We start from the raw sequence: 12,826 nt of genomic DNA on the forward strand, positions 1-12,826 counted from the left end.
ATTTGATCCATTCCTTTATTTAGTCTTAATGTACAATAAAGCAAATTTCTTTACTGTATTAAACTGTTTAAATATTTTAGGATTGATGATGCTTCCATGTTGGCAAATAAGTGGAGCATAGCAAGGTTTGTAGGTGGTTAATTCTAATAATAAAATAATTTGAGTTGATGTATGCAATACATGGTTCTATGTAGTGACAGATTGTGTGTACAGGGAACAGCTGTCCTGAAGTAAAATTTTCTATCGAACTTGTAAATAACCTTTTGAGGGAAATTTCAGTGACACACTTTACATGAAGGGCAAAATAAAATTTATGGTCAGCAGAGGTCACTCACCAATCAGGCAGAAGAATACAAGCAGAAGCACCCTTTACTCTTTACAATTAAGTACAAGAACTGTTCTGATTTTAACCACAATAATTAGTGTAATTCATAATATATTCATAAATCAAATATGAACATCACGTCTTGACAAGAATATACAAATACTAAAAGTAAGTGCTGCTGTAAAATAAATTAAACAAATTATTACTCATTATTTTTATAATTAGTGAATACACTAGTAACCAAATACAGGCAGTACAAACCATTTCTGTATGAGATGTATCAAATGTACACTGTAATGGCCTATGTAAGCCGATTAGCTGGGTGGAAATTTGTTGTTTTAAAATAAATCATTCTCATCATGTTTCAGATCGTATTGTTCTGTTGTTTTTGGGTAGACCTTGCTCGTGTTTTTCCAATATATATAAACAGCTACACATTTACACTTCTGATAAATAAATTATACACTTGTATTTAGTCAGTGGTTATAAATAGTACATAAAACACAACTATCAAAACAATAGTTGGCATAATGTTTGTGTAAGTCTTTTTTAGTGTGAAACAATAAATAAAAATATAACGTTCTATGGTTTTTTTATTGCGTTCTACTAGCATACTGAACTCTATCCCGGTGCATTATGGGCAATGTAGGATCTGTGTTTTAACATGCACAAATAGCAAAATGAATTACAAAAGTGAACAGTGAGGATTTCCCCTACAAAGAACTGTGCAAAGTGAATTAAAGGTAGTTCAGAAGTATTTTAATAAACAAGAACAAAACATTTAACAATCGGAGAATGATTAACCTGTGTCTTAACAGTCGTGTGTTGCAGAGGTAACGGTGTTGGCGCTTGGCAGCCACTCTCTCGCCGAGCTCGTCTGTTGTGTGACAAGTCAAGCAGCTGCGTATATAAGCCTGCAGCGGGTGAGCTGCTCTCTTACTCGGGTCACCGTGCAGGAGGAGGAATGGCAGGCTGGGGAGGCTTCTTCTTTTCTCTCCTCAACTACAAGACTGAGAAATATGTCATCGCCGAAAATAAGAGGATCGGAATATTGTTTAGGTTGTACCAGCTGGCAGTGCTGGGCTACATCATCGGGTAAGACAGAGCGCGTGTCATTTTATACAGTGATTCACGAAGTTAAAAATAGTTAAAGCTTGTCCAAGTTTTTTATTTTACTGGTGTTAAAGTGATAGTACGACACGGTTTGTCAGCTGTTTATTAAAGACGTTTGTGTATGGAAAGTGGAGTTTATTATTATTACTATATTAGTATTCAGTTGGATGGAACTCTATGGTTTGGCCCTACTTGTTTATAATAAGTCATAAGGTGACAAAATAAGGACACATCTTATTTAAATGCATTGTCACACAAACAGACTCTTAGTGGCAGGGCCTATTTTCACATGCTTTAATTTAAAAGTGCGTTTGCAATGTAGTTTCAGCCCTGGGCTTCAGTGGGGAAGAAATCAAAACTATATCAGCCATGTGCTGGTGAGCACATTAGTGGAAGTTATAATGTTTGGACTGCTAAAAACCTGTACAATCAAAACAAGAATGACCTCATACAGACAATCATGACGTTTTGATAAATGTCTCAGGTGGGTGTTTGTGGTGAAGAAGGGCTACCAGGAGAGGGAGGAGGCCATTCAGACCTCAGTCATCACCAAGCTCAAAGGCGTCACGTTGACCAACAGCTCTGAGACCGGCCTCTACCTGTGGAGTGCTGAGGATTACGTCATACCACCAAACGTGAGCACAGTCATCCGTCCATCCATCCATTTGCCCGTCCCTCCGTCTGTCCATACACCATTCAACCCGTCCATTCATCCACCCACCCTTCAACCCGTCCATTCATCCACCCACCCGTCAGTCCAACTGTCCAACCGTCCGTCCATCCATCTATCCATCCATGCATCCATCCCCCCGTTCATCCGTCCGTCCATGCATCCATCCATCCATCCATCCATCCATCCATCCATTCAGAGCTCCTGTCAGGACAGATTAAGAGGCGACTGAGTGTCGAACTCTGTGCATCTCAGCATCTGTCAGGACAGATTTAACAAAACTGGTTTGTGTAATTTGTTTAACCTTTTGCCTCTTGTTCTTACTGTCTGCACCTATTTTATTTCGTAGGGTGAGCAGGTGTTCTTCATAATAACAAACTACATAGAGACCCCCAATCAGAGACTGGGATTCTGTGCTGAGGTCAGTTTACGAGGAAAATCTTCACCAATCAGTGATTTTAACTGCAGCATTTTTGTATAACAATAGAAATAAGTGCAGGTCACACAGTTACATATAATAATAATCCTATTTAATCCTCCTTCCCACAGAGTTCCAAGGTGCTAAATGGACAGTGTGAAACTGATGACGACTGTGTGAAGGGGGAGCCCGTGATAGCTGGAAATGGTGAGGACCATTCAAGGCACTAGACTCATTTGAAAACCTGGCACCAAAACCTGAATAGATTTAAGCTCAGTGACGTGTCCTCAGGTTTGTAAGGTTTAAGTTGAAACTTACTGCTAACATTTTGGTTTTAACAATTGTTAATGATCTTCTCATCACAAGTCTTTGCTCCCTGCACTAGGAATCAAGACTGGCCTGTGTTTAAACAGCACTGGGACCTGTGAGATTCATGCCTGGTGTCCTGTTGAATGCAGCATAAAACCCACGTGAGAATCCCTCTTCTCTTTTGTGCTGCTCCATTCACGCTCACTCTGATCCCTCAGGTTCCCAGATATTTCACAGGTTCTATTTATTGCTAATCGAGTCGGTCAGCTTCATTTGTTTGTTTGTTTGCTTCTCACACGGCTGCCTGTTTCTTTCGCTTCCAGAGGGACCTTACTGAGTGAAGCAGAAAACTTCACCATCTACATAAAGAACTTTGTCAGGTTTCCAAAGTTTGAATTCTCTAAGTAAGTGCTACTAATTGCAAATGAGTTTAGAGGCATCGGGACAGAGATCGCTGAGCAAGCCAAAGGACAGACATGTTCCGCGGGCTCCTTTAAATAGCTTTAGGGTGTAGAGGACCTTCTATTTATACCAGGCTGTGCACTGCGCTCAGCGAGACACTGAAACAGTCATCTGAGACGTCCTTGAGAGCAGGTCTCACCCTGGACAGGTGTCAGATCAGTTTCGAGGGGCTGCCCTTCTTTCTCTTGTCTGATGAAGTCCTGTGAGAAAGCACAGGCGTGCCACAAGTTGCTGCTAATTTATCCGTCATGAGCTCATAATAATTACAGTTATATCCTATTTCAGCTTGTATGATACTTGAGTTCGATGGGAGACAGCAGGTCATAGAGATCTTTCTTGATGGGCGCTACTTGAGGTGGAATTTTAAAATGTCCTGAATTTCGTACTCTATACACTGTCCAGCAGCAACTATAATAAGTCAAGGGTAGATATTAGTATGTATGTAATATGTATCTGGGGTGTGGGGACTTTCTATGACTGGATTCCACATTTTCTGCTAAAGATCTCATATTTGCTACATTATTCACGTCATAGAGCAAATGTCCTGGAAACCTCGGACAGCAACTACCTGAAGAGGTGCTCCTATGACAAAGAGCACCATCCTTACTGCCCTATCTTCCGCCTTGGAGATCTGGTCGGCTGGACTGGACACGATTTTCAAGATATGGCTGTAAAGGTACACGCGTAATAATGTGGGAGTTATCATGGTGTGTGTGTGTCAGGCTTCCTCAGTCATTTGATAATAAGCCAAGGAGACCTTTAGAAGTTAGGGTGATGATTACAAGAAGAACCATAGATGGCCAAACCTTGACTCTCATCTGAACAAATCGATTTGTTATGTTCCTATAATGGAATTATTTTCATGCAGTGAAAATGACTTGTGCAACACAACAACATACAACAGCGAATGTGAGCAACTTAAGTCACGGGACTACAACAAATTCTCATAACAGTAAAATCTAACCTGTCAGATCTTGTTTTTATCATATATATATATATATATATATATATATATATATATATATATATATATATATATATATATATATATATATATATATATATATTTACAATATTTTCATTATTATTAGTTTTCTAGTTTTCGAATAGTAATATATGACAATATATTTAAAGGATGTGTTTAAATATGAACTTTTGTTTGTTTTTCTAAATTAGGGTGGGTCTATCGGTGTCCATATTGAGTGGAACTGTGACCTGGATAAGGACTCGTCTCACTGTAATCCACAATACAGTTTCACCCGTTTAGACATGAGCGTAAACAACTCTATCACATCTGGATACAACACAAGGTACATCCTTAAGCAAAAACATCTGTCCACTGACTGTGCCACTCTGCTTTCTGTGTTTGATTGCCATCTTTTACACTTAACACAGATATGCCAGGTATTACAAGGATGAAGTCGGTGAAACATATCGCACTTTATATAAAGTGTATGGGATTCGTGTAGACATAATGATTAACGGCCAGGTACAGCAGTTATATGTGCAGACAAGTTTACGATTCTAGTAATAGACTTGTACTTAATGTGTTTTATTGTTGTGCAGGCTGGAAAATTCAGTATTATTCCTACAATCATTGCCATTGGTTCAGGTATTGCTCTGCTGGGTGCGGTGAGTAATTTCAAACCAATGTGTTCGGTAGATACATAGTGTGTATTTAGTAACTGTATGCTCGCATTTCTTGTTACTAAAGGACACTGGGTGACCACAAATTGAAAAAAAGTATTGATACTCTGCATCAGGGTGACTTCTTTTCTTTCAGGGGGCCTTTGCCTGTGACATGATACTACTGTACATGATGAACACAAGCTCCTTTTATCGAGAGAGAAAGTTTGAAATCATCAATTTTAAGTATGACTTAGTGTACTTTCATAATTGTTTGAGTTTTAATTAAATGAATCTCTCTCCAACCATTGATTGTCACATTGATCTGCAGAGCACTCCCATATTTTGTCTAACAGGAAAGACCGGACCAAACCCAAGGACGGGAAGGTGGGACGCAGAAAATCCAAGAAACAAGCTGCAGAGAAAGATGTCGGTAACTCTGTCAACAAGCAAGAAGAACATCAAGCTGCTGGGGCGTCTGCTCCTATAGCACTTAGGCAGATTGACCGTGGTCCAACCATTCCTCGCAACACAGGACAGCGATACTCAGCCATTCTCTACCCCCAGAGTGCAGAGCAGAGGCCTCATATCACTTTCTCGTCACAAAATTAAATATGCAGGTAGACTCCTAAAGTATAACCCCAGCAGTTTCAGTCATGCTGCAAGGGGTGAAACCTGTTAGAGTAAATATGATTTACTGACTGATTTATGATTTTCTAATTATGATGTTACATCACTCACAAGGCTGATTTGTTTATTACTTATTGTCATTATGAAGGATATATGTGTTTAATGTTTCAGTCCTGTGTGGTGGAAATTTCCCATAAACAACCAGATGAGGGAGTTGTCCTTTGTATGATTAATTATATAAATAAGGAAAAAGAAAAATAATGGGGAAAGCAAATCAAAAGCATGGATGTTGATCGTGCACATCAACAAACCAAAAACCAGCTGTGGAGATCAGTGCACATACCACGGAGGTATAATACAAAGAGCCCACAGTCCTCAAGTTGCTTCTGCCTTTTAACCCCTCTGTCCGACTACAGTGGAATGTCTGTGTGGCCCAATCAGACTGCATGCACCATCTCATCCCTGTCGCTCTGTGTGTGGAGATGTTTACATTCTCACACCTGCATCGCTAGCGTCTGACTATCAGAGAGCAAGGAGCACTAAGTCTCAACAGACAGAGACACACAACTCTTGTGTTGGGGTTGGGAGCTAGAGTCCAGAGTCTATCAGGCAGAGAAAACTATTGAACAATCTAGGTGAAATGTTGAATACATAAAACAGAAGTAAGACAAAACACAAGATATTAATTGCAGAACATAAGTCATAAATCAAGCATAGATTATGGAAGAAACAATTTACCATTACACCTGTCAGTAACAGGAACATGTTATACTTTGTTGAAGCTGCACCCTGCACACAGACATAGAAACAGAAAGTGGTTGAGGCTGCTGACTTTTGCTGGGTTAACCGAAAGGCCAGAAAAAGGTTAGCAGTCTTAGGGTTGAATAGTTCGTTATGATATACGCCTATGCAGCAAATCAATCAAGTGTTTTATCCTTGTATGGAATTATTTTCTCTGTAGTATGATCTTCATGCGCCCCGGCCATGGCGCAGTGGATTCACCAGAGTCACTGCAAAGTAGGGGTGGAAGTCGACCGGTATCGAAATCTTTGATTGCTGAAGAAACCAACTGATCCCCTCTCCCAGCTATGGCGCCAAGGTTAAAACTTATGGCTGTGATCTGCACAGTTATGATGTTCTTTTTTCTCTATTAGGAAGGAATCCTAACAGGGGAACGTCATGATGGGCGGCACCGAAACTGGACCAAGAGATGGTCGACAACACTGGTTAAAGACTGGATCTGGAAAGTTATCGTTATGTTAAAGTTTTAGCCTGTCGCCAGGTCGTGGGTTCAATCCCTCTCAAAGGGGAAGGGAATCTGACGTAAAAACTTGCCAAATCTATCATGCAAGTCGTTCACTGTGGCGATCCCTGACGGGATAAAGCTGAAAGGAGTTACCTAGTACGATATTCATGTATTCATTGTAATCATACCATACCATACGCCCATATCATGCAACTTCAAGGCGTGTCCCATTTTGTAATAAAAAGCTTGCACCTAGGTGAGCTTGCCGGAGTCCGAGTGGGCAGTTTCTGGGTGAAGCGCTTACAACGCCAAGACCTCAGGCGGGCTTCCCTTGCAAGCAAAACAAAGTTGTAGATTGTTGTGCTTTGTTGTCTTCGTCTCTCAGCATATGAGAACTGTTGTGGCTATTTTAGACCAAAGAAAACTTACTAGCAGGACTGCTGGCATGTCATAAAAGTGATGCTGGCCTGCCTTGGAGAGGTTTTGTTACAGATGTGCATATTCGGTACTGTATAAGTGGGCCAGGACACTGGTGTACAGATACACGATTTGTGGAGTTGCTGGGTCAGGAACAAAGAATGAACCCGGGGAAGATTGACAGGTGGATTTTTAATAAATGATACCATTGTTTTTTAAGTGTACAACAAAATGACTGAGCAGTCACCTACTGCTCATGTAATCAGTACTAGCTGGCTGTTGAGTAGATGAATTAGGAGTAACTTCCAGTGGTGTATTTACATTTCGAAGAGATATTAAAATCTGAAAAGTTTAAGAATAAATCAGTTTGTTTTTCATTGTGCAGACTACAGCGTGATGCAAACATTTCCTTTTAAATTAAAATTGGCACATCCTGTACCTACCTATTGTTAAACTGCTGCAGTGTTTCCTACTGCATGTTGAATTTATTGTGACTTTCATATCTGTCATGCATTGCTACAGCACAGTCATATTTACAATACATGTAAATCTGTGGAATGCAGTCTGTCGCGTGCTGTGAGCCTCCTGTGAGTGGACAACTGGTTTGTTGCCACCACTGCTGATTTAAGGAGTGACCGTAAATGAATGAATGCTAAGGTGCAAGGACTCTTTCCATTTGTTGTTCCTGTAACTGTTTATTCATAGTTTTATTTTTTTGCAAACAAATGTCAGGTTTGTCTTGATGTCCTTTATGGCAGCATAGCTGTAGTGAATAATGAGTAACAGTAAAAATTAATAAACTTGTATTAGTATTTTTAAATCATTTATCACATTTGTTAAGTTTCTATTATAGTAACTACATGAAATGCAATGCCACATGTTTTTTGTCCGTTACATTTTAACCTACTTTCTAACAACTGTGACTCCTACTCTGGGATGGATCATACAAAATATAAAGATGTTAAAGTTAAATAAGTTCATAATCACATAAAATGTAGGCTGGAAATGCAGTATACGGTAAGCATTAACATCTTATCAAATATGAACAGAAAATCCTGGAAGAATCAAGTTTCATTAATAATCTATCTACAAACAGCAGGGCAAACAATATTACTGGTCTGTGTAGTAATAGACAGCTAAGGTTTTATTTGAAGTGTGTCTTTTTAGTAAACGTGCACCATTCCGTAAAGGAAAGTCCAGAACAGGACATAAGTAAAAAGACCTCCGACGAGGCCCCCGGTGAACAGTGGCCTCCGTGACTTGAAGCATTTGCTCCACCGCCGTCCGGCCTTGAGTATGAGCAGCAGAGAGAGCAGAAACGAGGACAGGAAGTAAAAAATGAAGCCATACAGTCCCGTCAGACCGAGGATGCCTGCTGTTGCTCCGGACAGGGCGGACACTGAGGTGCGACAGTAGTCCAGCACGGCGGCGTTACCCCTCACGGACACTTCACTGATGAACTGTGGTCCCTCTCGCTTTGCTCCCACTCCAGCCATGCCGGCTCTGGTTGGCTTTCACAGGACAGTACAGCACTAACAGAAGACGATATGTAATAAACAATATGATTACAAACCTTTAGGAAATGCCCATAATGCAACGTAAGCCTATAACTGTGTGAAGGACGACTGCTGCTTAGCAATTGCTAGTAGTACAACGTGGAATTTTGGTTTTATCGTCAGTATTTTACTTAACTGCTGATGCAGTTTAGTATGTTATTTAATATATGAACTATGCAAACCTCAACATGTAAATGCTTTCCATGTCTTAACATAGTTAACGGTACCTACTATGCAGCAACGATGTAAAGCTGTCAGTTAGCATTGTTCGACATTAGCATAGCTACAAGCACAATAAAGCAACCTGTCGTTGTAAGCCAACGGTGATAAACACAGCATGGAAATTAATAACCTTTGGCCCAACATTAGTCAGTAACAATAATTAGCTGCACGTGACTAAACTGTTAATTAACATACACTTGACTATTTAGCATGGCAACTAGCACTACTAGCTCTCCAGCTTGCTCACGGGCGGTAGCAAAAAAAAGGTTCTCACCGGAGATAAACACAGGGACTCGTTGTCTTCTTCCAATGTGATTACAAAAACATAATCTGTAAGAAGTCTGTAACAGGATTGAGTGTTAATAGTCTTCAAAGAAATGTCAACGAGTACAACACTTTCATTCTTTTTGATGACACTCCTAAACTAAATTCTGCCATGCTCCTCCGCAGTGCATTGTGGGTCCCGAGTATTTCTCAAACAGGAAGCAAAACGTGATGCGTTCGGTTCGCCAAGTAAAAAGTAGGATCTCACGTCGTACAAGAAACGATTTATTTAGTATGAACATCAGGCTTCATTTTACTGGATCCCATCCAGCCCACCCCCAGATCAATTCACAGCGGTTGCCACTACATCTGTATAAAGCACGGGCTTTGTTTATATTGTACGTATGATTGACTATTTTGATTGGCTTAAATTCTACCATGTCTTTGTGGCATTATAATACATTTTAGTAAGCCTGTTTGGTTAGACATTTTTAATGCGGTGGTATCAGGCCGACTCAATTCATATTTTTTTATCTGGGTATATTTTTACTCGAATGCCTTACGGATAATAGTGGTTTAATGGACTGAATGACGGAGGAACAACTTGCGTACTATAAGACTTCCCAGTCTTTCCCTGCAGACAAACGCAACAATGTTGACTTTGCTTCCCCGTAGTGATGTCGTACAGCTGAGCATTCAGCGTTATCTCCAGACATGTCCTCTTTTATCCTGGGTGTAGACGTGGGCACCACTTCGGTAAAAGTAGTTTTATTAGAAACCGGCTCCAAATCGTTGTTTGCGAGTCACACCTTGCCCACGGAGTCCGACATAATCGACAGCAGCGGGATAAAGGTGAGCACATCTATTCACCCTGCAGCTCGTTGACATTAACGCTGTTGACAGTGCGTTTGTTCCGCGTGTGTCCCAAAGGCGAAGGAGCAAGATACTGTCCGGATCATTGATACACTGAACCGGTGCATCGACCTCTTGCCCAGAGACAAACTACAGCATGTTGTCAGAATTGGTGTGTCCGGACAGATGCACGGGGTTTTATTCTGGAGAGCAAAGAGTGGTACGAGTATTTCCCCACTACACGTGTGGTTTAATTGCTGAACAAGTGGCCTGTCTAAGAGTGGGTTCCTAAAATGTGCAAGATTGCAGTGATTTTGATTTTAAAGCTTCGATTTCAAATTTCAAGAGATATAATTTTCTATATTGAAGCAAAGCCAAAGAAAGTAAGCACAGCTGTTCTTTTAACATGTGTCTCTTCATAGGTTGTGATTGGTCCAGTGGGGTCTTCACAGCCAGAGACACCAGTCAGCTGATTACCTGGCAGGATGGACGCTGCAGCAGTGACTTTCTGTCCTCGCTTCCAACGGCAGACTCGCATCTCAGTGTAGCTACAGGGTTCGGCTGCGCAACGATCTTCTGGTACATGAGAAACAGGTGAGCATGGCCTGTACTGATGTTACCAAAGCCCCTTTTTTGACAAATCTAATGGTGTGTATGTGTGTTTTTCCACTACAGGCCCAAGTTCCTTGAAGACTTCACAGTGGCAGGAACCATCCAGGATTATGTGGTTTCTATGCTGTGTGGTTTGGAGGGGTGTGTGATGACGCCCCAGAACGCAGCCAGCTGGGGCTTCTTCAACACTTCCTGCAACCAGTGGAATATAGAAACGTGTGTATAGTATTTGATTGTCTGTGCACGTTTGCTGGTGGTGCATTCACCTAACATTTGTGCATCAGCACATACAGGCGTTAAATAACAGGCCACTACGTGTGTGCATGCACTAGTTTGAAGGGGGCCGGCTTCCCTTTGCACCTGCTTCCTGGGTGTGTGCCATCTGGTGAGTTGGTGGGACGGACGCGGGCCGACTGGCACGACATCCCTGCTGGTACGCTAGTGGGGGCCGCCCTGGGAGATTTCCAGTGCTCCGTCTACTCCTGCACGCGTTTGCCGACAGATGCAGGTAAAGCGGGAAGTCCGGGCGTCTCTCCCAGGATGGGATCGCACTAAATGCAGCCATTCTACGCTCAGAAGCCATTATATCCTGTGGTTGCTTCTTAATAACATGTTCCATTAGCGCTGCTCTGATAATGCACTACTAATAATGCTTCTGTTGTTTTTTAAAAAACATGTTTTTAGACCTGATTGGACATTTAAGACACATTTTACTCATACTGTGCTTCCTAAAAATAGCAGATACAGCAGTTACAAAGGTGTAAGTGTCATCTCTACATTATGTGTCTTTTGTTGCTGTTCTTTAAATTGATGTCATCTCCTCCTGACTTTGCAGTTCTTAATATCAGCACCTCGGCCCAGCTCACGTATGCCATGCCCCCTGGCTTCGAACCTCCACATTCTCCTCAGCCTGCATCCTCCATCGCCTACTTTCCCTACTTTCCCTACCCCTTTTCATCATACTTGGCGGTGGCGGCATCTCTCAATGGAGGCAACGTTCTGGCCACTTTCGTGGAGACGCTCGCTTCCTGGATGAAGGAGCTCGGTGAGCGTTTGTTTTGTGTATCGCTGCCGTTTAACAGCTGTGTCTAAGTTTGCATAGCTCTATGGAGGAAACCGACAGTGGCAGATTGACCACAAAAACACCTGTAAAAGGCAGAGTGGGAAGTGTTGATGTGAAATATAAATAAGTACAGTGAAAATTGAGATTTTGAATTTCATCAGTCAGTGAACAGAATGGATAAATCACAGTTTCATCGGAACATTCCCTCCCGCAGGTGCAGAGCTGAGTGATTCACATATATACGAGAAGCTGATTATTTGTGCCCTGAACCAAGGAGCCGGTGACCTGAGGGTGACTCCCACCATCCTGGGGGAGAGACACAACCCTCTCGCCCTCGGTCAGGTGACCAACATCTCCGCCTCCAATCTGTCCCTGGGCCACGTGACCCGGGCGCTGTGCCGCGGCGTCGTGGACAACATCGCCTCCATGATGCCTGCAGAATCCCTGCAGCGGGCGGGCGTCACCAGGATCGTGGGCACCGGGAGCGCGCTCGCTCGGAACGAGGTGCTGAGGCGGGAGGCGGAGAAGGCGTTCCCGCTGCCGGTGGTGTACGGACAGAACGCAGACTCTGCCGCTGGCGTGGCCCTGGTCCTCTGTGACAGACTTTGAATGGATTTGAATGGTTCATAGTGTTAAATCACACAATGACATTTTGATTCAGACCGGTTGCTAAGTGCAGCTACAAATCATTCTTCATTTAATTTAAATTGAGATTCTGATGTGTTGTTTGATTACTCTCTAACAACTAATAAGGATTCAGAGGTTCATATACTATTCAACTACTACTGTGCTAAAATATTACTGTAAGTAATAAAGGACTTTAATTTTACTTCATTTTTACAGCTTTACTGTTTATGGGAGTTTGCTTCAGTTCACACCTAAAGTTATGTAATAATTGTAATAACAAATAAATATTATTTTAAAATGTGTATGTATCTGAGTTTTTTTAATTTAATGCTGTTTTAGTCTGGTTAGCTTTGACGTATCATTTTGGAGGGAATTCATATGCAATAAATTAGCATTAGTTAAATATTAAGTATG

The 12,826-nt window shown here is 41.6% G+C and overlaps 3 protein-coding genes across 5 annotated transcripts; 2 read left to right on the plus strand and 1 right to left on the minus strand.

The window, feature by feature from the left end:
* The first annotated feature begins 1,148 nt into the window (after positions 1-1,148).
* On the plus strand, positions 1,149-8,020 carry p2rx5 (purinergic receptor P2X, ligand-gated ion channel, 5). 2 transcript variants are annotated; one of them, XM_029174731.3, is made up of 13 exons: positions 1,149-1,420; positions 1,923-2,073; positions 2,458-2,529; positions 2,658-2,733; positions 2,912-2,996; positions 3,159-3,239; positions 3,832-3,973; positions 4,474-4,607; positions 4,693-4,786; positions 4,864-4,929; positions 5,081-5,169; positions 5,280-5,543; positions 6,708-8,020. In XM_029174731.3, the coding sequence occupies exons 1-12, from the start codon at positions 1,290-1,292 to the stop codon at positions 5,533-5,535; spliced, it is 1,377 nt and encodes a 458-aa protein (XP_029030564.1). In that variant the 5' UTR covers positions 1,149-1,289; the 3' UTR covers positions 5,536-5,543; positions 6,708-8,020. The 2 variants fall into 2 exon arrangements, with proteins under 2 accessions (XP_029030564.1, XP_029030563.1); XM_029174730.3 differs by having other exon boundaries at positions 1,153-1,420; positions 5,280-8,020.
* On the minus strand, positions 7,394-9,443 carry emc6 (ER membrane protein complex subunit 6). The gene is made up of 2 exons (XM_029174742.3): positions 9,269-9,443; positions 7,394-8,748 (listed from the first exon to the last, which is right to left on the minus strand). Exon 2 carries the CDS (start codon positions 8,710-8,712, stop codon positions 8,380-8,382), a length of 333 nt encoding a protein of 110 aa, XP_029030575.1. The 5' UTR covers positions 8,713-8,748; positions 9,269-9,443; the 3' UTR covers positions 7,394-8,379.
* Positions 9,444-9,600: 157 nt separating this feature from the next.
* On the plus strand, positions 9,601-12,711 carry shpk (sedoheptulokinase). 2 transcript variants are annotated; one of them, XM_029174728.3, is made up of 7 exons: positions 9,601-10,110; positions 10,162-10,330; positions 10,533-10,704; positions 10,786-10,938; positions 11,055-11,230; positions 11,558-11,767; positions 12,000-12,711. In XM_029174728.3, exons 1-7 carry the CDS (start codon positions 9,973-9,975, stop codon positions 12,392-12,394), a joined length of 1,413 nt encoding a protein of 470 aa, XP_029030561.1. In that variant the 5' UTR covers positions 9,601-9,972; the 3' UTR covers positions 12,395-12,711. The 2 variants fall into 2 exon arrangements, with proteins under 2 accessions (XP_029030561.1, XP_029030562.1); XM_029174729.3 differs by having other exon boundaries at positions 10,189-10,330.
* Positions 12,712-12,826: the final 115 nt, after the last annotated feature.

Source organism: Betta splendens, chromosome 14 (assembly GCF_900634795.4).
Source record: "Betta splendens chromosome 14, fBetSpl5.4, whole genome shotgun sequence".
NCBI lineage: Eukaryota > Metazoa > Chordata > Actinopteri > Anabantiformes > Osphronemidae > Betta > Betta splendens.